This window comes from Charadrius vociferus, unplaced genomic scaffold (assembly GCF_000708025.1).
Source record: "Charadrius vociferus isolate BGI_N301 unplaced genomic scaffold, ASM70802v2 scaffold206, whole genome shotgun sequence".
NCBI lineage: Eukaryota > Metazoa > Chordata > Aves > Charadriiformes > Charadriidae > Charadrius > Charadrius vociferus.
Genome location: NW_009649137.1, coordinates 861,619 through 886,772, shown reverse-complemented (window position 1 = coordinate 886,772; position 25,154 = coordinate 861,619). Strand labels below are relative to the sequence as shown.

At 36.3% G+C, this 25,154-nt stretch overlaps 1 protein-coding gene across 1 annotated transcript in view; it reads left to right on the top strand.

Moving 5' to 3' along the window:
* Nucleotides 1-25,154, top strand: part of CHDC2 (calponin homology domain containing 2) — a 52,001-nt gene that overhangs the window by 14,541 nt on the left and 12,306 nt on the right. The window contains exons 5-10 of the mRNA XM_009888363.1: nucleotides 1,091-1,226; nucleotides 2,482-2,713; nucleotides 3,544-3,753; nucleotides 8,233-8,326; nucleotides 8,556-8,696; nucleotides 15,037-15,232. Coding sequence (XP_009886665.1) covers nucleotides 1,091-1,226; nucleotides 2,482-2,713; nucleotides 3,544-3,753; nucleotides 8,233-8,326; nucleotides 8,556-8,696; nucleotides 15,037-15,232 — 1,009 coding nt within the window. The remainder of the gene's footprint in view (nucleotides 1-1,090; nucleotides 1,227-2,481; nucleotides 2,714-3,543; nucleotides 3,754-8,232; nucleotides 8,327-8,555; nucleotides 8,697-15,036; nucleotides 15,233-25,154) is intronic.

The following is a 25,154-nucleotide window of genomic DNA, read 5'->3' as shown; positions in this document are numbered from 1 at the left end:
AAACCCCCAAACCAACCAAACAAAATCTACCAAAAAAAACCCCACAACCCACCAAAAAATGTCAAGGTCCCTTTTTGAAATAACATGTCCATGGAGGAGCCAGGAGGAAAATAACTACTGAACAAACCTAAGGGATTAGTTCCTGACAAGAGTATTGCTTCTGTAGTCATGAACAAACCAACTATATACCCTCTGTAAACATGCTATATTCTGCAAAGGTCTAGTTGTACGCTCAGGTTAGACTTTTACAATTTTATTGCATTTATCAAGTACTGTATTAAAACAACCATTGTCAGTGGGGCTGTGGTGAGTTTACCCTGGCTGGATGCCGGGTGCCCACTGAAACTGCTCTATCGCTCCCCTCCTAAGCTCAACAGAGGAGACAAAATATAACAAAATGCTTATGGGTTTGGATAAGGACAGGGAGAGATTACTCAGCAGTTACTGTCACAGGCAAAACAGACTTGACTTGGGGAAAATTAATTTATTACCAATCAAATCAGAGGAGGATAATGAGAAATAAAAAAATAAGTCTTTAAACACCTTCCCCCACCCCTCCCTTCTTCTGGGCTCAACTTTACTTCCCTGCTCCAGTGAGGGGTCCCACCATGGGAGATGTTCCTCCACAAACTTCTCCAACGTGAGTCCTTTCTGTGGGCTACACTTCACAAACTTCTCCAGTGTGGGTTCCCCACGGGGTCACAATTCCTACCAGCAAACCTGCTCTAGCGTGGGCTCCTCTCTCCATGGGTCCACAGGTCCTGTCAGGAGCCTGCTCTAGTGTGGGCCCTCCATGGGGTCACAGCCTCCTTCAGTTGCATCCACCTGCTCCAGTATGGCGTCTCCATGGGCTGCAGGTGGATTTCTGCTCCACTGTTAACCTCCAATGGGCTGCGGGGGGACAGCCTGCCTCACCATGGTCTTCATCACGGGCTGCAGGGGAATCTCTGCTCCAGCGCCTGGAGCACTGCCTCCCCCTCCTTCCTCACTGACTTCGGTGTCTGCAGAGTTGTTGCTCTCACATATTCTCACTTTTCTCTCCAGCTGCTGTTGCACAGCAGTTTTTTCCCCTTCTTAAATATGTTATCAGGTCCTACCACTGTCACTGACTGGATCGGCCTTGGCCAGTGGCAAGTCCGTCTTGGAGCTGGCGGGCATTGCCTCTGTTGGACATAGAGAAACTTTTAAGCAGCTTCTCACAGAAGCCACTTGTGTAGCCTCCACCGGTACCAAAACGTTGCCACGCAAACCTGATACAAGGGCTCAGTTAAGGTGCTGCTGCATATGAACTAAGAGTAATAGAACTTCTGTAAGGTTGTCACGTGGCTAGTATCTGAGGCTGTTGACATCTCTCTTCTTTCAGCTGCTAGTTTTCCAACTAGGAAGTTAGAACAGCAGAAATTACTGCTGCTGTTTCATCACTGCTAGGATTCCACTCTTGCAGATCTGCTGATGTTTGCGTGATCATTCTCTAGGTATTACCAAGACAAATAGGGGTAGTTAAACAGATTAAATAGTAGCTCTTTACTAACATGATTCATTTTTAATGGAATGATGTAAGAAGAGTTCAAAAGACTAACTCAGTTTCAGATCTGACAAGGCAATAAACTCTGGTGAAGGTAGCAGTGACAAGATGAGGAAAGTAATCTTGTCAGCTGGCAGGATTGCACAAACTCAGATCTGACCGCATGATGATCTTAAAAAGGACGAGTCTCTTCCTCCGTATTGTATTGTTTTTTGTTTTTAAATCCTAACAAGATTTTTTATTCACTATCCAAGGTAATAGTTTTATTTTTGCATCATTTAAAGAAACATTAAAACTGCAACAGTGGTATTGAAATACACCTTCAAGGATGAAATCCTCCAAGTTATTTGTGCTATGAGGAAAATTATTCCATTGCTATCTTTTATGCGATAATATTGTTGTTGATTTTGTTAACAACTACTAGTTGTTAAAATATGTAATCTAAGTTTTGACCAGGTCAGAATTTAGGAGAGAGAAAGCCTAACAGAGGGAAGAAAAGTCCAAAGGCTTATAGATCGGGATATAGGCTTAGTTATATGTATACAATACCTGATTAACTGACTTGTGCTCAAACAGTTTTTGAGCCATGCTATGTGAGTGGAGTGGGGAACTAGACATTGACTAGCTGGTAAAGCTAAACTACTGGAACTATATGTAAGACTTTTTCTTTAAGAACACTGTCTGTGGTTTTGTAAGCTGTTGCTGAAATTATTTTTTCTGATTGGGTAATATTTTTTTTCTTCAAGTGAAATTAGATTCCAAGAATATAACTTATTCTATTCCCAAGATGTGTACGTGTCACTTAAATTGTTTACTCCTGAAATAAGTTGATCATTCATTGTCTAACAGTTTTTTGTTTTCTGAAAACATTTATGTGTTAAAAAATATTGGGTTTGTACTAGACAAAAATAGTGAAATAGGGAATTTTTCTGTGTGTTTTTTTTTTTATCATTCAGAGTCAGATTCTACGTTTGAAAGTGAGAGTGATGAAAAGATGAGTGATGAGAGTGAAGCTGACAGTCAAAGTGATGGGAGAGAAAATAAATTTGAATTGTCATTTTTTCCTGATGAAGATAAAGAGGAGTACATCTTCTTTCAGAAAACCCTAACTGCTGTTAAGAATTGGTTCACTCTCTTTGGTTGGTCGAAGGGACAAAATCCTGTTTCAATACCATATTCACTAAGACGGTAATTCGTATCTGCTTAAAGTGAACTTATGTGTGCCTAATAAAATGTTAACATATATACTAAAGTGTTTTGGATACAATCTGAGGAATATAAACATACTCTAATGCACAGTTATAAATTAAAATCATAGCATCTGTGTGCTGTTCATATGAAAATGTCATTCAGGTGTTATTTTTCATTTTCTAAAATATATTTCCAACTATGATGCTCTACTATATCCTAAGGCAGTGTATGTTAAATATGCAGTTCAAAGTATATATCACCCTGTTAACTGAAATTGATTGTCCTCCCAGAATGAACACAGTTCTAGCAATTGTCCCTTCTTTGGTGTCATAAATAAGTGTTTTATGAATATGTCTCTTTTCCCCTACATACTCTGAGATCAAGAAACAGATGGGAAAGCAAATTTCATAATCGGCAGTCTTGAAAACACCCTGGAAACATCAGTCTTAAGATCAACTAAGTGATGCCACTATCTAGCTTGCTACTAAATAGCAAAGAAGCCAATCTTCTGGGACACAAACACATAGGCATTTATAAACATGATAGAAATCAAAGTTATGTTTGGCAGAAAGCAGTGACAAACAAAAATTTATTTATGAAATATTTCACATATACTTATTAAATATTCCACACAGTTCAGTTCTTACATTATTATGAAAGTTCTCTAAAAAGAAAAAAGTGCTATACTTTTCAGTCTTCTTGCTGCTGTTTTTACTACTTGCTTTATTAAATTTATCATTGTGAGATATATATATCTATCTATATATAAAATGTTAGGTTGTTTTGTGCATTTAAAAGAATAATACCAGAAGCTTTTTCTCCCTTAGTGATGTGTGTAAAGACCAGATGACCTCTTCACAAGAAACAGGTTTTAAACAAAACCTTGGCAAAGATACTAAGACTGTTTATGACATGTTATTCCATCTGAGTGGACAGTTGTTACCAGGCATTACATCGAGCAAGTCATTGCCCCTTGATCCAGTTGAACGAATGTTACAGCTCCACCAGCAGCATTCTACATTGCTTGCTTTTCTTAAGTAAGTATATGTATAATAAAATATGCACCTCTTTTCTTTCCACTTTTTTAATTAGCATAGTTCAAACGTAATTCCAACTGAACAATATACAGTAGGTTTAGGGTTTCCTTTATAGTATATCTTTTGTGTTCTAAGATTTGTGTATTATAAATGTTAATTAATTTTTACCAAGGTTATCCTCTGCAGTTTACACTAATTGAGGTGTCCTTTGGTAGGGCCATATCCAGCACAGAAATTCCACAGGAACTCCGCTCCCTTAATTATGAAAGAAGATGACTCTCAACCTCATTTCCTAGACAGACTCAGTAGATAGTCAGATAAGGCTTGTCATTAATGATCTTGGCATTCCACTGATGCTCTTTGTCCTGTAATTACTGGCTTTAGCAAAAATTCTATAGACTGGCTTTGTAATCTGTTAGTCTTTCATATTAATAATATGCCAAGAAATAGAAGCACTTCTCCTGCTGCTGAACAGATTTAACTATTGTCTATCTTCATTGATGATCTGATCTTGTCACATAATAGGGAACAACTGTCAAAGATGGTGCAAATCAAAAAAGGTTAATAAATTCTTCTTCATCCTTCTTGGCTGTTGCTGCTGTGAAACAGCAAAGAAAATTAACTTTCTCTAAAGTCTAATGTCATGACATCCTTAGAGATTGTCAGAAGTCCTGAAACACAGCATCTCTGCATCTTTCTAGCATTCTCACCTACAGCAGGTTGTACAGGATGGCGTCCAGGCGGGTTTTGAATGTCTCCAGAGTGGGAGACTCCACAACCTCTCTGGGCAGCCTGTTCCAGTGCTCTGCCACCCTCAAAGTAAAGAACTTAGTCCTCATGTTAGGATGGAACTTCCTATGTTCAAGTTTGTGCCAGTTACCTCTTGTCCTATCACTGGGCACCACTGAAAAAAGACTGTTCCCATCCCCCTGGCACCCTCCTTTTAAGTATTTGTAAGCATTATTAAGCTCCCCCCCCTCAATCTTCTTTTTTCTAGACTAAAGAGACCCAAGTCCCTCAGCCCTTCCTCATATGAGATTTGTTCCAATCCCCTAATCATCTTTGTAGCCCTTTGCTGGACCCTCTCCAGCAGATCTCTGTCTTTCTTGAACTGGGGAGCCCAGAACTGGACACAGCACTCCAGATGCGGCCTCACCAGGGCAGAGTAGAGGGGGAGGATGACCTCCCTCGACCTGCTGGCCACATTCTTCTTGATGCACCCCAGGACGCTATTCGCCTTCTTGGCCACCAGGGCACATTGCTCCCAGGTCCCTTTCCACAGAGCTGCTCTCCAGGAGGTCAGCCCCCAACCTGTACCCCATCTGGGGTTATTCCTCCCCACATGCAGTACCCTACACTTGCCCTTGTTGAACTTCATAAGGTTTCTCTCTGCCCAACTCTCCAGCCTGTCCAGGTCACGCTATGGCGGCACAGCCTTCTGGCATGTCAGCCACTCCTCCCAGTTTTGTGTCGTCAGAAATGATTTGGAGGAGCCATTGCATCAGTGGCAGAACAATATCATCATTGATTAGCACTTTTTGAATTTGGATAGAGTAGTGTGTGTGCTGTGAAGCTGAGAGTATACGTTTATTTGTAACACTGGAAATGAACAATACAAGTGTAAATATTTCTTCAAGACAGAGATGAAGAAATGGAAGAATGACATTAATCTACTTACATTAAGGTTGTACCAGAAAGGTCTTCCAATATAATATACTTTATTTTGTTCATATTCTGGCAGCTTCTGGCAAGGATGCAGTCAGGTGTCTGTCGTTTTGTGTACCTTACACAAAACTACCCCTAACGAAGTCTGTTCAGGATCTTCAATCAAAATATTCATTCAGAGAATTTTCCTTAAAGAATTTTCATGAAATATTTTTGGAGCATGTCTAGATAGGGTCAAAATTCTCTCATGGTGGGGCCTGATGGCTCTTATGTCCAGTCTTTTCCATGGAATCTAGATATCTTGAAACTAGCATACATGATGTTAGTTGTCTACCTTAAAATTATGAGTATTGGTGTAAGTGGATCCCAACCCCTTTTGCTAAGCATAACAGCAATTGGAAAGAAATACTTAAGTGACTTAAGTGTTTCTGAGGTGGTTTCTTGGGCAATTTGGAAAGCTATTTAATAGCTAAATTTTAATAAAAACTCTGTCTTACTGAGTTTTGTCTGTTAACTCACTGACATATTCAGAGCAGAACTGGAGCAGCAGCCAGTTGGTCAAGGCTAAGTTCAGTGCCTCAGAACACAGATATATTGATGACTGATGATTGATGAGGTCCGATGGTTGGAAATGAAATAATAATCCGTAAGAATCCTAGCAAAATGATGCAGGTTGCCATAGAAAAGCAGTTCTAGCTGGACTCCTGTGCTTATATGTTTTTGACACTAGATAATGACATTGTTGTTCAGTATGCGCTTAGCATTACCGCATCCTCTTACTTTGTGCCTCTTCTAGTTTGTGTGAATCCTATCGGATTTCTTCATTGTTCCCGATTTATGGATATTCTTTTCCTACTTGTGCATTTTAGGATCACCTAGAATATTTGCATTTCTTCACAAGTTGTTATTTAAGATTGTTTATAGGTCATAGTACAAAAATGTCTGATGTCTGTAGACATCTAGAGCCAGCCTATATATGAGTAATTCATCTGTGATCTGCTGTCCCTGCATGTTCATTGTTATTTGTGGAAAGTGAAGATTTTATCCTGAAGAAGCCCAGGAGAGCACTCTGAGAATAGAAACATACAGTCCTCAGCTTGCTTCCCCCACTACTTTCTGGTCAGCATGGATCAAATAAAGCATAATTCATCTTTCAAATTTTCCACTAGCAGAGTAGGTGGATGTTGTTTGCTGTTTCAAGCAATGTTCCAAGTATCAGTTTTATTTTCTTTCCCTCAACAGGTTTCCTTCATACACTACCACAGCAGTGAAGGAAAAGTTTGGGTGTTTTACAATACAACTAACTAATTTGTTGCAAGCTTTGTGTCTTTAGGAAAAACATCTTGACAGAGTGAAAATACTGGTCTTGGAGAACTGACTTCGTATTAAATATTGACCTTAATGAGGAGGAATTTTTTTAAGACAGTGCTCCTCAAGAACAAAATGCAGCCAGTTATGAGAACATTCAGTTATATAGAACCCATCTTTACTATGATGATGTGTAACATTGTTATCTAGCTTTTCTGAAGATGAAAATTGTAGATTACACCTATTCCCATATATCTACCCAGTGAAAACACTGAAAGAAAGATAGGACACCTGAAAACATGAATGTTGCGTAGCTTCCTTCTTTTATTACTTGGGAAGAACTAAAGTTTTAAAGAGATCTAATGGGACAGAGTCTATGACTTAATGGAAAATGGGAATTTCAGACATGGTGAGTTTTAGAACCAGTCTACTAACTTGATGCTATTTTGGGTCCTTGATTAAAATATTTGTGTTTAAAAAAGCATGCTAGATAATTGTATGAAATATGAAATTTCAATGATCTGGGAAGATAATGTCACTATGTAAAATATGGAGACAAAAGATCTGCTGTTGCCAGCAAAATATAATTCTACGGGAAGAGAAGTAAGTTGTCATGATCCTACTTTCAAACTGTGATGTATGACTTTTAATGTACAAAATAAATTGAATTTGGACTGTATGGTACCAGAAAAGTACGATCACGTCGTTTGAATGAGAGACTGGTTATATAACAAGAAAAGCTCATCTGATTATTATTCATATTAGCCATGTTAAAAACACAGAGAACAATTAGATCTAGATACACTAGGATAATCTTTCTGACTTAAAAGTCGGGAAAATTTCTGCTTCGCTGAGAAAGGTAAATTTAAGAATCCTTCCTTACTTTCCCCTCTTTCCAGCAACATTAGTTTAAACTGTGTCATTTGAGTTAAGGAATATTCTTTCTTTACTTGGAAGTTAGCTTTTACGGTATTCAGTTTAATGAAGTTGCCCTTTGCTACTGCGCTTACTTTTCCTCTTGCGTTTATTAGTCACTTGAGAACAGATGGCAGGCCAGTTTAACAATTATCAGTGTTTTGAAATACCTTTGCTTACACCTGGAAGAATTCCAATATCAGACCTGCAGACAGATTAAAACATCATCAAGTTTTCTTTCTACTAATGTTATGTAACACTGGTCCTTTGGTTTTCATGTGGAAATGGGTATTATGTGTTTTGATGCTTCATGCTATAATAAATTCTTTATGGACGAGCAATTCTCATAAAGAAGCCAGTCTTTCCAGAGTTATATTTGCTTTTAGCATTAAGTTGTAGGCATAGGAATTGAACATAAACTTCATAAATAGAAGCTCTCTAAAGCAATTAATAGAACTGGATCATTAGTCCAAAGTGTACTCAGAACTCAGAAGAGCTTACACATAGGTTGAGCAAGTTGAAAAATTTGGACTGCTCCTAAAAAGAATTATCTTGCCTACCTATTAACTTTTCCCCACTTCACAATTTCAGAAGCCAAGGAGCATATCTTCCTCATGTTATGCCAGAATTTCTGCTTGAACCTGATGATTATAAGAAATGGATTAAAATGCAAACTGTTCTGACGGTTGGTATGGGTTTTTTTGTTTGTTTTGTTTATTTTATTTTTTTTTAACAAAGACCACATGCTTAGTGTCAATCATTTGAAGACTCATAGTTCTAATGCTGATTACTATTGCACTACAGTAGACGTTCTCAGTCATTTATGCCATCGATTCATTATTGTCCTCTTGTGAATTTCCTATCCAAACTGCTGAAATGCATATCGAAAATAAATCCCATTCCTTTATCTGCAGGGTCGTATGGATGAGTTGAGAAAAGCAGATGTGAAAAACTCAGATATACTTAGCGACAAGCATCTGTTCGTTCTGGAGGACAGCATATTTGAGATGATGAGCAAACGAGCTTGGACAGATGTGCTACTGCAGATATACAAGGTAAATTGTAGATACATTTACTACTTAAATTCTGAAGAACTGATAGCAAAACCACTTTGTTTTGAAAAAGATCTGTGGTACATTCAAGTGTTGTGGTTTTTTTTTCCAAACAGATCTTTAAATACTTCTAAGTATTTTATTTCTCTCTAACAGTGGGTGTTTTCACTCTAAATTTATTTTTCTTAGTTCTGAAACTAGCAGTGCGTTAATATGTTTCAATTAGGAAATCCTATGTTAGAACAGTCTGTGTTTTGTAGAATTAAATGTTACAGAAATCTTATTACAAATAAAGAAAACTCTGCCATGCTTTTTTGTTACCCTGATTAGAAACACTTTTCACTGGAAACACTTAGTTGACTAGACATATACATAACCATGGAATTTATTGTTTTATATTAGAATGGAATTTTTAAACAGGTAAGCATTTTTTAGAATACCTATTCTTTTTAAAATATAATGAACTTGGTCAGTATGGACTTCTCAAATTTTATTCAGTTTTATTTTTACTGATGCTAGATAAAAATTTTGGGTGTCTAAATCATGTCTCCAAGGTGAATCTGATGTGCTCACCAATGATCAGTAACATTTGTATGGCTAAAAATAAATATTTACTTACTTCTATTCAAAAGGGTGGAAAATAAATGAAAAAAAAAATATTATCTGGGCTTCCCAGTACAAGACAGACATGGATGTACTGTAGGTTTGACCCCAGTGAAGGGTCCCAAAAATGACTTAAGGGCCTGGAGCATCTGTCATACAAGGAGAGACTGAGAGACCTGAGACTGTTCAGCCAGGAGAAGAGAATTTTCAAGGGGGAGTGTCTTATCAATGTGTGCAAATACTTGATGGGAGGGTATAAAGAAGACAGCGCCTGACTTTTCTCTGTAGTGCCCAGTGAAAAGGTGAGAAGCAGTAGGTACAAATTGAAAAACAGGAAATCCCATTTAAACATAAGAAACTTTTTTACTGTGAGGGTGGTCACACACTGGAGCAGCTTGCCCAGAGGGGTTGTGGCGTTTCCATCCTTGGACATATCCAAAACCCAGCTGAACATGGTCCTGGCAACCCACTCTGGCTGATTCTGCTTTGAGCAGGAGGTTTGGACTAGCTAATCTCCAGAGGTGCCTTCCAACCTCAGCTCTTTTGCGATTGTGGGATTATTTACTGAAAAAGCCTAGTAAAGAATGACAAAAAAATATGTTAAGGAAGCTATGTGACAAAGATGTAGAGTTGATCTAAAGTAAAACAATGAGAAAAATAGCTGAGAGAGGAACAGACAACGAACAGTATGTAAACGTGGGCTGGAACAGATGACCGTAAGGACACACGGGAACACAGATGTGGAAAAATGCAATCATAGTGAGCAGAAAGTGAGTAACTTTGCTATTCTTTCAATTTGCTGAATTATTCATAGCTATGTGACAAACTAGCGTAGAGCAGAAAAAAACCCAAATTAATAGTATGTGTGTATGCTGTTTTGTTTCAGTTTGAATATTTTTTTTTTTTTTTTCCTTGTGAGATGAAACTCTAAAAAATAGGTAACTTGAAATGGCTTGAGTCAATCAGGGATTATATTGGGTTTGCATGGCAAGCTTTTGGTAGCAGGGGTGCTACAGGGGTGGCTTCTGTGAGAAGCTGCTGGAAGCTTCCCCTATGTCCAATAGGGCCCATGACAGCTGGCTCCAAGACAGACTTGCTGCTGGCCAAGGCCGAGCCCATCGGTGGTGGTGGCAGCACCTCTCTGATAACATATTTAAGAAGGGGAAAAAACTGCTGTGCAACAGCAGCTGGAGAGAAAAGAGAGAATATGTGAGAGCAACAACTCTGCAGACACCAAGGTCAGTGAAAGAGGGGGAGGAGGCGCTCCAGGTGCCGGAACAGATTCCCCTGCTTTGGTGAGCACCTGGCAGCTAGCCAAGGTCAACCTACCACAGGTATATTGAGAAATATACCTTAAATATTCACATGTGTGCTGTCAAAAAGTTTCATCTATTAAAACAGTTATGACTTTTGTTTTAATAAGATATTATTGATGCCTAGGTAAAAAAGAAGTTAACTTCAGTTTTGATCAAATTATTAATAATTGCAATTTGGCACTTAAGAAAATTTCTGGTACTTCTTACAGTAACAGTTTAAAGACAACTTCAAACCAAAAAAAAAAAAAAGATTATTTTTTATTTTGATCATTTCTGTAGTGTATCATTAACTTTATTTTTTGTATTGTTAGAAGTGGGGTCTGATGAGATTTTGATTAAACTTAGTAAATCAAACCAGTGAAGAAATAATATTTGTTTACCACATTCAAATAAATCTTGTGATTTATTTACTATGATTAGATAATATTAAAAACAATAATTAACTTAAACAAAATATTTTCTCTGCATATTTTCTCAAGGTTATCAGAGAGTGGCTAGATTGTTAACAACAGCCAAACCCAGTTGTGATTAATCTGCTCCTTCAAAGATTATAGAATATAAAATCAAGCTGATAGTTTGATGCTCACCTGTTCTTTATAAGAACAAAAAAATCAGGTCGTTGCTGTGGAGAATACAAGTGTCTTCATTGAATTTTTGGCTTAGAGGAAAAAGTTTGTGGGGTTTTTTTTGTTTGTTTCTGTTCTTTTTGTTTCTGTTTTTTTTTTTTCCTTTGTTTTTTGTATGTACGGATGTGCAGTTGTTTATTGTGGGGTAGCAGAATGGTTCACCCAAGATGAACAGACGCAGGCAGAATGCTGGAGGTTTATTGGTTATGTTCTCATGAAGGAAAACTTCTTGCATATCAGGTGCCATCTTCTTAAATACACTTTGTAACCTTTCCAGTATCTGGGAACACAGCATCGTCATGAATTTACACTAATGTAGGTGCGAGCTACAACTGAAAAAACATGTCTTGGATGGTGGGGAAAGCCAGGTTTTCCTGGCTGCATTTTTCTGCCCCTTTCCGTATGCTAGAACTACTGGCATGGGGTGGTGCTTCCAAACAGATCTTTCATCTCTCTGACCATTGATGTAGACACACCAGGCAGAACACATGGTGGCTGGGAATACATAAGAGTTCAGGTTTAGGTCAACTTAAGCCTATTGTGAAGATGTGCTCTTCATCATTCTAGTTCTGTTTCATGCATGAGAAACATGTTTCACCTTCTCATTCGTTGCTCCTTCATCTTTCTATCCTATAATAGTACATTTTTACAGCCTTATAACATCATATCCATATTCTGTGTCTCTCCTGCTAATGTCTTAGGAATTATACTTCTCTGCTTTACTTTTTTGTTGTAGCCTTATGCAGTTTGGCTAACAGGGTATTCAGTTTAATATAATAAAGCACAACCAGAACTCTTAAGTTAACATGACTTTACATTGGAAATCGTGAACATTCAAAGTCCTCTCTCTCTTCTATACTTTTTTTGTTCAAACCCATTTTTGATAAGGGTGACCATGACTACTGCTGAACAAGGTCTATTTATTTATTTATTTATTTATTATTAAATTTGTAAAGAAAGCATTGGAACAGTAAAGAAAACACGATATGAACTGTCAAGACAAAAAGATTGGTTTATATAAAAAATATTTGTTTGGGCTAGAGTTGAAATATTCTGAAATTAAGAGAATGTTTCATATCATAAAAGCAGTTTCATGAAAATGAAAGTAGAGATAAGCCTTTATGTGATTACGATAACCTGATTTCAAGCAAGATAAGAGGAAAGAGTCCTTTCTTACTCATATAGCATGCTGCAAATTTCAGAAAATATTAAAAGAATTCATCTATTCACCAGAGATGGTTTGTTTTTCAGTTTTATTTTAGAAATAAAATGCTGTTATTAGAAATACTTAATATTATTCTTTATCAACTAAAATGTCATCCCATACTGCTTGCATGCCTATACCTGATGCATTATCGTCCACTTATTTTTTATGAAAACTTCTATTGCTGCAGAAGTTCCAGAGCAAAAAGCATACACGTAAATCCAGCTCAGAAAAATAAAAAATGAAGTTTATTCTGAAGAAAGGGTGAAGCCTGTGGAGAACAAAAGGAGAAATTAATCTATCGTAAAGACATACTTTTGGTTCTCTTTTTGAGCAAGAACTAAAATAGCAATGGTATTCTACAAATCTTGAAAGTTTAGGCTAAGGGAAACACATGAGCACTGACAGCAGAAGTGCTAGTTTAGCTCTTGGGTCAAGCCAGATTTTCAATAAAGACAATCTATCTGTAAACTTAATGAGCATGTAGTAATAAGGATGCTTCTTATAGTTAGAATTAATAACATTTCCTAACCTAATAGCTGATATTTTTTTTTTTTTAAATAAATACAGTATGGTCCAAAAAGCCAGTGTATGCTAATGTCCTGGTCCCCCAACAGGGTTTCAAAAGAAAGGTGGACATGTGGCCATCTTGGATTAGGATGGATTGGACTTTTCTTGTTAAGAGACAGTAAAATAATATTTTATGGGTAAAAGATGTTTCATATTTTCTTCTAAATATGGTTTCTATTACTCTTTCCTGTTTTGATCCTTCTGATAGAACAGCAGGTTATACTAATGAAGGAACATTGCAATAGATTAACCTGTAAAGACACTGCCTTTTGAGAAAGCATGAAATAGTATGTATTTGCTTGCTTTTTTTGCTGTTTTCTTCAGATTTGTGTCTGGGGATGCTGATATAAAAGTTTGAGATTTCTTGCAAATCAATAAAATGCCATGGAGAGAAATCCAAATATTTAAACTGAGTTAGCTACATTGTGCTGACCTAAAATGCTTCAGGGTTTAAAAAGGAATTTTAAAGTGACTCAAGTTTCTTTTTTTAATTGTAATTAAATATGGATGCTATAATTTGGGTCTCATGTACTTTAATTGTTAACTAGGTTTCATATATTAGTATATCATAAAAGGTTTTCTTCAGAAAAACTTGAAAGCAATGGATGATGAGTCCTTCATGTTATCTGGAAGAAGGAAAAAAAAAATAATATGGATGTAAATGTGGAAACTGTGAAGCCACATGGCTGTAGCTGCATCTTACCATGTTCAAGAGTGTCCCTCTCCATCTGCAGCATGGAAGGATTAAAAAGTTTTAACACTTTGTCTCAAACTGATGCTCTCACTAATGTACCTGTTAAAATCTGGTATTTGAAATTAATATGAAGAGAAACAACTATAAAAAGGGTGCAAGCTGTTTTTGTTCTAATTAGGTGAAATAAAGTAGCCTGAAACTGGGCCCAGTTCACACTTCAAAATAACATTTTACTGGATTGGCATTCATTGTCAATAGACATTATCAATGATTAGTTGTTAGTCTTTTTTTTTTTTTTTTTCCCTTCTTTTTTCCTCCTCCAAACAATTAGTCCTTAACAAACTCATCCTAAATTATCTGTGAATATAGACTCTATGGAGCTGATGCAGTGTAGTTAGTATTTATGGCTACGGTCCTTGATAGTCTTAGTCACTGGTCAAAGTGGTCAGTCCTGAGGCCTCTTTGATGGAGGAGGATGGAACCAAAGCTGTTGACATCATCATCATCCTGAAAATCAAGTTGTGTTCCTCCTTCAAATACCTTTTTCTATGCTGTCATTTCATTTGGGAAAAATAAAATAAGCAAAAGTAGTGTGTAGATGAAGCACTGGCCCTCAAACTGAGACCTGGGGAACCCCGCTGGTGACTGGCCATCAGCCTGACGTAACCCCATTGACTGTAACACTTTGAGCCTGAAACGCCAGCCAAGTGTTGACCCATCATATTATGGACTTGTCTAGCTGTATGCTCGATGTTTTGTCCAGAGGAATACTGTGAGAGATGGCATCAAAAGCTTTGCTAGAATCCAAACCCACTACATTTACTGGCTTGCCTTGATCAACTAGATAGGCGACCTTGTCATAAAAGGAAATTAGGTTGGTTAAGCAGGACTTTCCCCTCACGAACCCATGCTGGCTGTGACCAATGACTGCATTGTCTCTCAGGTGTTTTTCAATAACTCCCAGAATAACCTTCTCCATAATTTTACCAGGCACTGAATTGAGACTGACTAGCCTGTATTACCAAGGTCTTCCTTCTTACCCTTCTTGAAAATTAGGACAATGTTTGACAGCTTCCAGTTGACTGAAACCTCTCCAGACTCCCGAGACCATTTGGAAGTTTCAGTTTGCATTTTGTTTAAGGAAGCAAAGGAATTTCCCAAAACCTTAGCAAAAGCTGTTCTTTTATGTGTTATACGTTTATGCTAATGTGCAATCTCTTAAACCTTTTCTAAGTTAAAAAACCTTTTGAGTTTGAAGTGGGGTTTTATCATTCCACTTGAAATTGTTTGTTTTACAGTTTGTGCTTAAAAACACTTTTTCTAATTTCAGGTGTTTGTTCTTCCACGTGCTTCTTCAAGTAATATCACTGATCTGTTCAGCTTGGAAAGCTTGCAGAAAATGCCAAGAATAAAATCAGAACCTTTATCCAGTAACATATATTCTCCATATGAACGAACCATCCTCACCTGGTTGAATAAACACTATGAGAAGAATCGACAAACTGTGTGGAAAGATTGTCAAAAAGGTGAAATAATTCTTCCACTATATTCTTCCTTCTAATGTTCCTTTTGTGGGCTTTTAAAATTGTTATTCATAGAGATACCGTGACAGCTTGCCACTGAAAGTATTTTCTGGGGGAGAAGTTATTGCCTACCAATAGGTATATCCTTTCCTTGTGTTTCTGTTCCAAGATCAGCATCTTTTTACTAGCAGCCTTCATGAAATATTTTCTGTGTTTTCTTGTAGTTTCTAGCTAGGCATAAAGGATGAAGTGTGATGAACCTCACTTTCTTCTTTCCATGAATGATCTCAGGAAGGAAGTGCTAACAGTAATCACTTTCTCTTCATTTTCCTTTCTAGTCACATGCAGTTGGCAGTATTGGTGGTGGGTTTGAGAGCTAGCTTTTCAGAATTTTTAGAATAAATTTTGTATTGCCTTTAATGCCATTTAGGAAGGTAATAGAGACCAAGGTTCCAAATTATAAATCTTGCCCAGCTTGCAAGGTCAGTTTGACACCTCATGATTGCTTGAGTAAGGTTAGACAAAATGACCTGTTCCATTTAAGACTGACCTAGGCAATTCTGGTATTCAAATCTGATAAACTGTTTGACTAGTAATAATTATTACTTCTATTTCCTTGTATGATTTCTCCCTTTTGCTTCTTGACCCTAGCTTCGTTGTGTCTTTCAGCATTAATTTTGGATGGGTACTTAACACCAAGAAAGGGTAGTCTGATGATGATCAGGAAAGAACTCCAGAAGAATGGCTCATAAGCCACATATGTAAAAGATTGTCTAGTGTCATTTTTGCCTTGAGTGATTTCTGACCTGTCTGAATTATGGATAATCTATTTGCATATCATCTTCCATAAGTCTTATTTGAGCATATCCTCTACCTCATATATGCTTTGAATATTCCGTTGCTTTTCTCATTTTATTTGTATAGAAGCAAATTATTCTAGATATTCTCAAATGTGTTGAATTATTCTGCTGATAAGATCAACAGGTCGGTCTATATCCCCTGCATCTAATAGAAATCGATTTCTAGCTGTCAACTCATAGTTTGAGTCTGATCTTATGGTTAACTCAGGGGGCTTCCCTAGCTAAAGTAACATACCCTACAGTAAGTAGGTGTATTTGCGATGTATTATTTTCTTGTTATCTGTGTCTAGCGCTTGCTTTAGCGGAGCAGTGTTACAGTCACAAGCACTCTGCTCTGCTGGGTGTTATCTGAGTCCCGTGTGCAGAGATGACAACTTGCAGGGAGAACGGCTAGCTACCTGGACAGTGTTGTGGCTCACTATAAATGCTGCATATATATATTCCTCAACCCCACTGTCTGTTCTCTTTATTGTAGGCTCTAGTAATAGCTGGATGTTGAGGTGTGGATAGCCTTGTTCTGGCTTGTGGGAACTTGGTGGGGAGAACATGAACGTCAAAACGCATCTTATTTAACGCTAAACTTTTACTTAAGTTATAAAGTCTGAAGATGAACCATAAAGTGCAGATCTAGTGGATGCTACTGGGCAAAAAAAAACCCTAAATGTCTCATTCCAAGCGTAATTTCTATGGATGATGCATTTTAAGGAGCCACTTATTGAAAGTGTTGTTTTAGTTGCCTGAGTACATAATAAATTAGAATATTAAAATGTGTTTGTTTTTTTAATGAGTTGTCATATAGTTATCAGCAATCGTACAGTAGGTTTTAATAATTATTTAGTTCTAAAGGCTCCCCAAAACTGACACCCAAAAAGAACAATTTAATTTCAATATTGCCATTCTCAACAAATAATAATAAATTCTATTAAATCATGCTAATAGGACAGATAACTTAGTAGGTTAGTGTAACCTGTTAGTGCAAACCTGGTTGCATATCTGGCTCTGGGTCACAGGTGAAGATGAGTTGTTGTGGTTACTGGCGGGGGACATTTATCTGCATTACAGTTCTCTCTTACAATTTCACTTAATTATACTTTTCTACTTTCAGAGAAGTGCAAGATTGGAATGAGAAGGCAGACTATATATGCTTTCTCTGTATGGGAATTTACAGGTACTGCCTGGCTATATCGACTTGTATATAGCTTTTTTTGATTCATGAGTTCTATATTCTGTTTGCCAGAGGACAACAGAAATAGTATGGTGTATGCATATGAGTATCCCCTTTTCTTTTGCTTCTATTTCCATTTCTCTCACAAAACTACATCTATGAGCATTGCTAAAGTTGCAATAATTTAAAAAAATGAGAAAATTTTGACAAATTATGAAATTCATGGTTTTAATCTTATACCTGTGCATTATAAAAGTTCTTAGCTGTGTGATCTTATAATGTTGTGTTCCAGATGGCCTGCCTCAATATCTCTTTGAATCCTCTGGTTTGGCCTTCATTTTCCTCTTACTTTTTTGCTTTTACTTCCTCAAAATCAATTGGTGTCTGCTACTGTCCTGTTCTGCTAAATGAGGCAGAGAGGATCTGATGACAAAGGACACAGAAAAGACTGAGGTACTCAATGCCTTTGCCTTGGTCTTTACTGGTATGACTGGCACTGTGCAATCCCAGGCCTTTGAGATGAGTGGGAAAGTCTGGAGCGAGGAAGACTTAGCATTGTTGGAGGAGGATCAGATTAAGGAGCACTTAAACAAATTGGACAAACACAAGTCCATAGGACCTGATGGGATGCACCAAGTGTTGAGGGAGCTGGCCAATGTCATTGCGAGGCCACATTCAGTAATCTTGGAAAGGTCAGGACAATTAGGGGGAAGTTTGGAAGAAGTTTAGAAGAAAGTGAGTGTCATTCCTGTCTGGAAGAAGGAGGATCCAGGGAGCTACAAGCCCCTGGGCCTCATCTTGTTTCTTGGGATGGTGGTGGAGTAAATAATCTTGGAAACCATTTCCAAACATTCATATGTTGGCCAAAAATTTGTTTGGGAGTAGTCAGCATGAATTTACAAAAGGGAAATCATGCTTGACCAATATGATTGCCTTCCCCAATGGCATGACTAACTCAGTGGACAGGTGGAGAGCAGTGGATGTTGTTTATCTCAACTTTGGCAAGGCTTTCAACAGCCTCCCATAATAGCCTCATAAACAAACTGAAGAAGTATAGGCTAGATAAGACGACAGTGAGGTGGACTGAAATTAAGCTGAACTGCTGGGCTCAAAGGGATATGGTCAGTGGTGCAAAGTCCAGCTGGAGGCTGATCCGTAATGTACCTCAGGGATCATTAGACTGAATTTATTCTTTTTAAGATCATAAACTGGAGAAGAACTGATTTATCTCAGCAGATTTAATCTTTTGATATACCATCGGTCCTTTAAATTTCGTGGTGTCAAGGTTAATAATCAAATTTATACTTAGGTATTGTGACATTTTTAATCATATTAGCCTTAAATTAAGCATTTTAACAGGCTTTTCCAGAGGAACAGTTAAAAGTGTCATAAGGAAAAACATCAAAGTATAGTAAGCATTCATACAACCCAACTGAAAGTCCCCAAAATTCTCAGTTTTGTATGAGTTTTTGTTGTTATTATTTGCTTAATATCACTAATTTTAATAGAAGAATTACTTCTTGTGTTCTTGCTACAGTCCAGATCAGAAAGCAATTACCACTTTTTACTTAACGTTTATGTGCCTGCATGTTATTATCAAAACACTGTCCTTTCAATAAAGAATTAGCCCTGACTAGCAATATTTCTTGACCGTGGAGCTGCTTTCAGCTCAAACTAGTCTGTTGAGTGATCCATTCCTACTAAATAAATGAAGATCTATTCAGGCCATGTTTCTCGGTCTTTCCTGTGATACGTAAGCTACTGCAAGTGAAATGTGACAGTGAGCCAAGCCTAAGCTACTGTTGTGCAGAAAGGCTTTAAATATACACCTTTATTACTTCCATCTAAAGTTGAAGATAACTATGTAATTCATCAGGACTCTTCTCTTGCAAGAATTAAGATCTCAATAGCTTAAAGAGAACATTAGCAAGGAGTTTACTATCTCCACATCTTCTGCCCTTACTGCTACTAAAAAATAAATGTTTTAAAAGCAGCATATGTTTTGGGAGGGCAGGCTTGTAATATGTCTTACTGACCATAAAATGGAAAGCAATGTTGCAACTTGAGACCGAACGCTATAAAACTGTAAAATGCAACTTTGCCTTCTCTGCTGAGACCTTCATTATACATGAAATACAAGATTGACTGCCCACTTAAGGCATTATATGGGCAATAGTAATGATAGGAGAGGAGGAAGGATGAATTACTTGAGTGCAATAAATTTTCAGTTTACCTTCTGCCATTCCTTCTCTTCACATTTCTTTTCAACATTTCTCTCTGAAAGGCTAAGTACTAATAGTATGAAAAAATAAGAGTCAGGAAAAACCCTTAAAAAGTTGCTAGAGTACTGGAATGCCTTAATTCAAAATCTGTACTTCATAAACAGAAGAAAATTTTGCAAATTAGTGAATTAAATTGCCACCCAAGAAGCTGTATGTCTCTTCCTTATTATAATTATGGTTCTTGCCATGGTGGAAAAGATAAATTATGTTTTGGGAAATAAGGGATTTTCTTGAATCTTGAATCAAGGAAGATCTTGAAGAGAGTAGATAATTGTATATATAATGTAAAATTATTGGAGAATATGACAGCCAATAAGTTGAAGAATACCTGAACAATCAACCTAAGTCTGAGATGCAAGAGCTGTCTTCAGAGTAGATACATGTTAATTTTACTGGAAAATCTGCTTAGAATGGAAATTCTGCTTAAGAGGAAAGAGAAGTGCTAATCCAGCGCCAAAGTAGGTTTGTCTGACGTTAGGCATAGCAGCATCTCTCAAGACTTTTCCTCTCAAGTAGGAGAGTTTTGGTTTTGATGCATTTAAACACCTCACTTATGTGAAGTGATTTTTTTTTTTAATTTATTTTTTTTTAAGTTTCTTTAATTTTGATATCAATATATCATGGCATCTGCAGCAAAAAGGTTGAGGAAGGAGAGATTTTAGTGTGAGAGGCATGTCTTCACAAAACTGTATGAGAATTAAGTAGAATTCCCATTTGTTGTAAAACTGATTCTTTAGAAGTTAAGGTTGTTTCTAGTATAGCAATTAAAAAGCACACTCTCTTCTTTCCCTTGTTTTCATGAATTTTTCTTTTTGTCCCCTCTCCTCTCTCCTCTCTTCAGTTTTTAGGAAGGATAGTTGTGTAGTCCATTAATACTTGCTTCTCAATTTGATAGTTCTTAGAGACAATTGAGAAACAAGAGCTAAGGGATATTTTTTTTTATCTTTGAAGGGTAGAAGGGAAGAATCTTATGTAATTTTGTGTAAGATTTCTCTCAGTTAAAATTGCTGCAAAACACATTTTTCCCAAAGAATGAATCTTGATTTTTGCACACTTGATAAAAAGCTGAATTAAAGAAGGGGAAGTGACTATTATCTAATGAACTGCCATCATGAGTATCATAGGTCTGCCTTCCATTAAAATATTATGAGAGAACATTGTTCTTGAGTGGTAAGTCCTGGAACTTATTTCCTGAAATATAAATTAGCAAAGTTCTTAACCATTTTTCTTTATTATATTTAATGATTTGCACATCAGAACATAAGAATGAAACATACTATGTAAATATGAAGTCCAATAAGTAGGCTTTTCTGTTCCGCTTGCCTTTCTTAGTCGACCTGAATAGTCCATGTTTAAGAGTTGTGTCATATCTCTTTCTTTTTCCCTATAGCTGCAAAACCCACAAGATCATATCAGGATTTTATTTGATAGAAAAGAGAAGAAGAATTATTTTCCTGAGTTTTAAGTTCATATGCAGTTGAGAAACAAGCAAAATACCATGTTTAATTTACCTTTTTAGACTTTGTACTATAAAAATATTTGTTTTGTACCGTTTTATTGTTTTATACTGGCTGGCATTATGCAGTTTCAGGGAAATAAAAGTATGAAGAAGGATAGTCCTTAGAGTCTGATATTGAAAAGATTTGAAGTGTTCCTCTTTGGAAAACTGTTAAAAAGAGCTTTCAAAAAAAAAAAAGCCTAACTCTTAGGGCTGCATATATTTGAGTATATATTTGTGTGTATACATATATATGTGTAGACACGTATGCGTATATATAAAAATGTATATGTGTATATACCTATATGCTGACCCTCAGAAACCTAAATGACCTAAACAGGAATAATTGGGTAAATATTTAGGAAGAAATTTTATTTCCTTACTTGCAATACATTTTGAGATGCTTATGCAGCTATTCTACTTCCAGCTAAACAAGGCACTTCACAGTGTTTGTATGTTAATTGGAATAAATAAGCTTTCTGATTATTTGTGTAATTAATGGTACTTCTGCAGTGCATACCAAATATGAAGATTGTGTATGGTATAGCTGTGGGTTTAGTAATACAACTTCAGATATTTAGTGAGGAGAAAACATATTTCAGACTGTGAAGATAGAAAAAGGTTCTGTTAATTCATTGTAATTATCAGTTAAATTCATTGAGAACAGTATGTAACTTTTTTTTTTTTTGACTAAATAAGATGATGCTGGGTTTATAGTATCCATTCTGAAGCCAGTATAGAAACCAGGTATGCTATAATGAATTGCTGTGATTTATTGCATTTTAAATTAAATGAATTGCTGTGATTTATTGCATTTTTAATCAAAGTGATCTATAAGTGAAATGCCATGATAAAAATAATAGTGTCAAAAGTGACATTTTAGTCTAGAGGCTTTTAGTACCATTCAGTCATTTTTAAAACTAATTCTCTTTACAAATGGAAATTTTCTGTTGAAAAGGAACAATATGGAGACTGTTATAAGGTAACACTATTCTTATGTGATGCATAAAGACCGAAGGAATTTGTGAATTTAAGATATTATTTGGGATAAGAATCAATGAAAATATAACAGAACCGTGTAGATAATGAAAGACGATTGAAAATTTTACTAGGAGCAGAAAGGTAAATGTTCATGCCTCAGGGTAAAAGCCTTCTGCAACAGATGGGAATAAATGAGACACATCCCCAGCATATCCATTTTTCTGTCATTGCCCCATGTGGTGGTGCTTGAAATTTTCTGCTTAGAATTATTATGAATAATCAGTGGTATTAAATCAATCTCTACCTGATATTTTAGGAGTTCTTAAAAGAATAGTTACCAGTTTCAATGAGCAAGGGTTGTAGCATCCTGCCTGAAGTACGAGCTGTAATTGCCTATGAGTCTCTAATAAAAGACTTGTTTTCCATGTTAAGATAAACCTAGCCTCACATGGTGTATGTGCTGAAAGCAGATACATTAGCATTCTGTTAATCCTAAATACATTTTAGGAAAAACTTAATAGCCTTTTTCAAAAAATGCTCAAAGGCATCTTTCCTCTCATCTTTCTTAGGCTCTGTGTTGTATACTTCTGTACTGTCATTTTAAACCTTGTCCTGGTTCTGATGTCAGCATTTACAGAAAAGATTATTGCTATGTATTCCTTCTGTAAATGTTTCTATTATTCAGTACCAGATTTAATCTATTGAAACAGGACTATAGGCGTTATTATAGCTATAGATTAGTTCCATCTCCAGAGATTTTCAGATCCCAGAATAGGAAGTAGTTACATGATATAATAAACCATTATTACTACTGTAATTTACATTAAAAAGGACATACGGTGATAGTTTAAAGGTCTATCTAGCTCAGTATTCTGCCTCCAATAGAAGATGTTTAGAGATGAGTAACAGTGCAAGCATATAGCAATACTTTATACATGCTCTGAGACTTCCTGATTTGAAATTCAAGACTATTTGAGATGAAGGTGGTACTTCTGTAAGGGGTACTAGGGTTTTATTCTATGAATTCGTTTAATTGTATTTTGAACCTGTGCAAACTTCTGGCATCACACCATTCTGAAGCAGTAAGTATGTTTAAAAGCTATATTGTATGTAAAATGTTTTGGTTTGGGCTCGCTGCTTAATACTGTAATTTGGTACTTCCTTTACCAACAAATTTGTGTATTCCACGGAGCTATCTGAGAATAACGTATGGTTCCTGTTCTCAACATCACTCCTACTTATACAGACTGATGTCATATCAGCCCTCAATTATTACTTTTCCTTTGTAGTTCCATAGTTTAATTTATTAATTTCTTATAAAGCACCATTTCATAACTTTCATCATTAAAGGTCATCAGTTTCAAGATTTGTATGTGAATGTGTTAAGTTTATTTGGAGAGTCTTATAGAAAATTAGCCTAACCCTGTATGTTTTTTCCTCTGTTTTTCAGTAACTCACAATTTGAAAAAGTTGCTTGTGGCTATATAACAGAAGATTTATCATTTTGAAGATATCTATTGTGCCTTTTTAGACATATATCAGTTGATTTTGCAACTGATAGCAAGAATTTAACTTTTTTATTGCTTGTGAAAACAGCAGAACAGCTTCACAAGAAATACAGTAATTTCATTAGAGATTTATTGCTATTCTTATGTTTTTATATAAAAGAACTCTTCAATTTAGTAGATTAAACCAAATCCGATCTTTTAAGAGTTTTAATGTTTGGTATAAGACCATTTTGTTCTTTCTAGATGGTCTTATCCAGGTAATAGCAATACATCATACTTTTGTGTTACAACTTCTGTTCCTTTTCTATTGGAATTTTTCTTTTAAAATAAATGGTAGTTTTTCGTGGTCTTTTTTCCAGAATGAAAGTAATGTGGTGTGTGTGGTGGAAGAGTTGTCTAAGTGTAGTGTTTTTTTGGACCGGGCTAAACGGTGTTCTTCTACCAGAAATAAGATCGTGATTTTGGCGTGGCAATCATATTGTACTGTTTTGGGTTTTTTTTTCTTTGGTTGGTTGGTTGTTTGTTTGGTTGGGGTTTTTTTGTGGGACTGAAGCCAAAGAGTACCTTTGTGTATCTATTTAGAATAAGATTGGATATCCTTTTTTCCTGGTTTTCAAAAAAAAAAAAGGAGCCAACTGCTTTAAAAATTTCATTTTTACTGCTATCAGTGGGATGTGTTAGCTGTTTTGAAACAGTGAAATGTTTGACTTCATAACTTCGGGGAACAATGGCTTCAGAGATAGCTGAGAACTCTTGATCTAATTAGCCATTTTTCTGGGGTGTTTCTTTGAATAAAAACACTAACCTCTATCTTCAAAGAGATATTTTGTTACCAAAAAAAAAAAAAAAGAATATTTCTCTTTAAAATGTTTCTCTTAAAACAGGTCTTTTTCTACAGCTGGTGAGGGATAGAATAGTGTATTTTGGGAGGCATAAAGAGTGACTTCAAAACGTTGGAGGAACTGGAACAAAAGTATATAGTGGAAAGTAAATTTTACATTTCTGGTGTTTTGCAGCACAAAGCAAGTATAAGTTTTAGTAAGTCAGTGAGATAAAGCATACTGATGGATCAGTTAATAAAAGCGAAACTTGAAAAAAACCCACAGTAAAGCACAGAAGGTAGGAAAGGGAGAAAGAGAACAGAAATAATCTGTTTCCTTTTTGTGTGCAAAGACTAAGCTGACTATACCTGTAGTGTACTGGACAGGTATTTGCCTAGACTGTCATAAAAATCTCTGAAAAAGGAGATCCCGTGATCCACTTTACTCAGTATCTGCCAGTATTTCCCACTCATTTCCATGTGAAAAATTTTCTGATTATCTAAACTAACCCAAAATTTATCCTGCTAGAATTTAAGTCCATCCTTTAAGTCCATCCTTGCACAAATTATTATGTTCTGCTGCAGTTACACCCTCTCCCCTCTCCTGGCAAAACAATTCCATTCTCTCAGTCTTTCTGTGTACTCTGCTTGTTTCTTTTCTGGTTAACTCTCTTAGTTGATCCATTTCTTTCTTGAAGTTTGGTGCCAATTGCTGGGTTTTATACCAGATGAGACTTTACTAGAACTGAATGGAAGTGAAAGGATCAGCCTACCTGCTTAAGATACAACTCTCCTATTTACACGTCCTAGA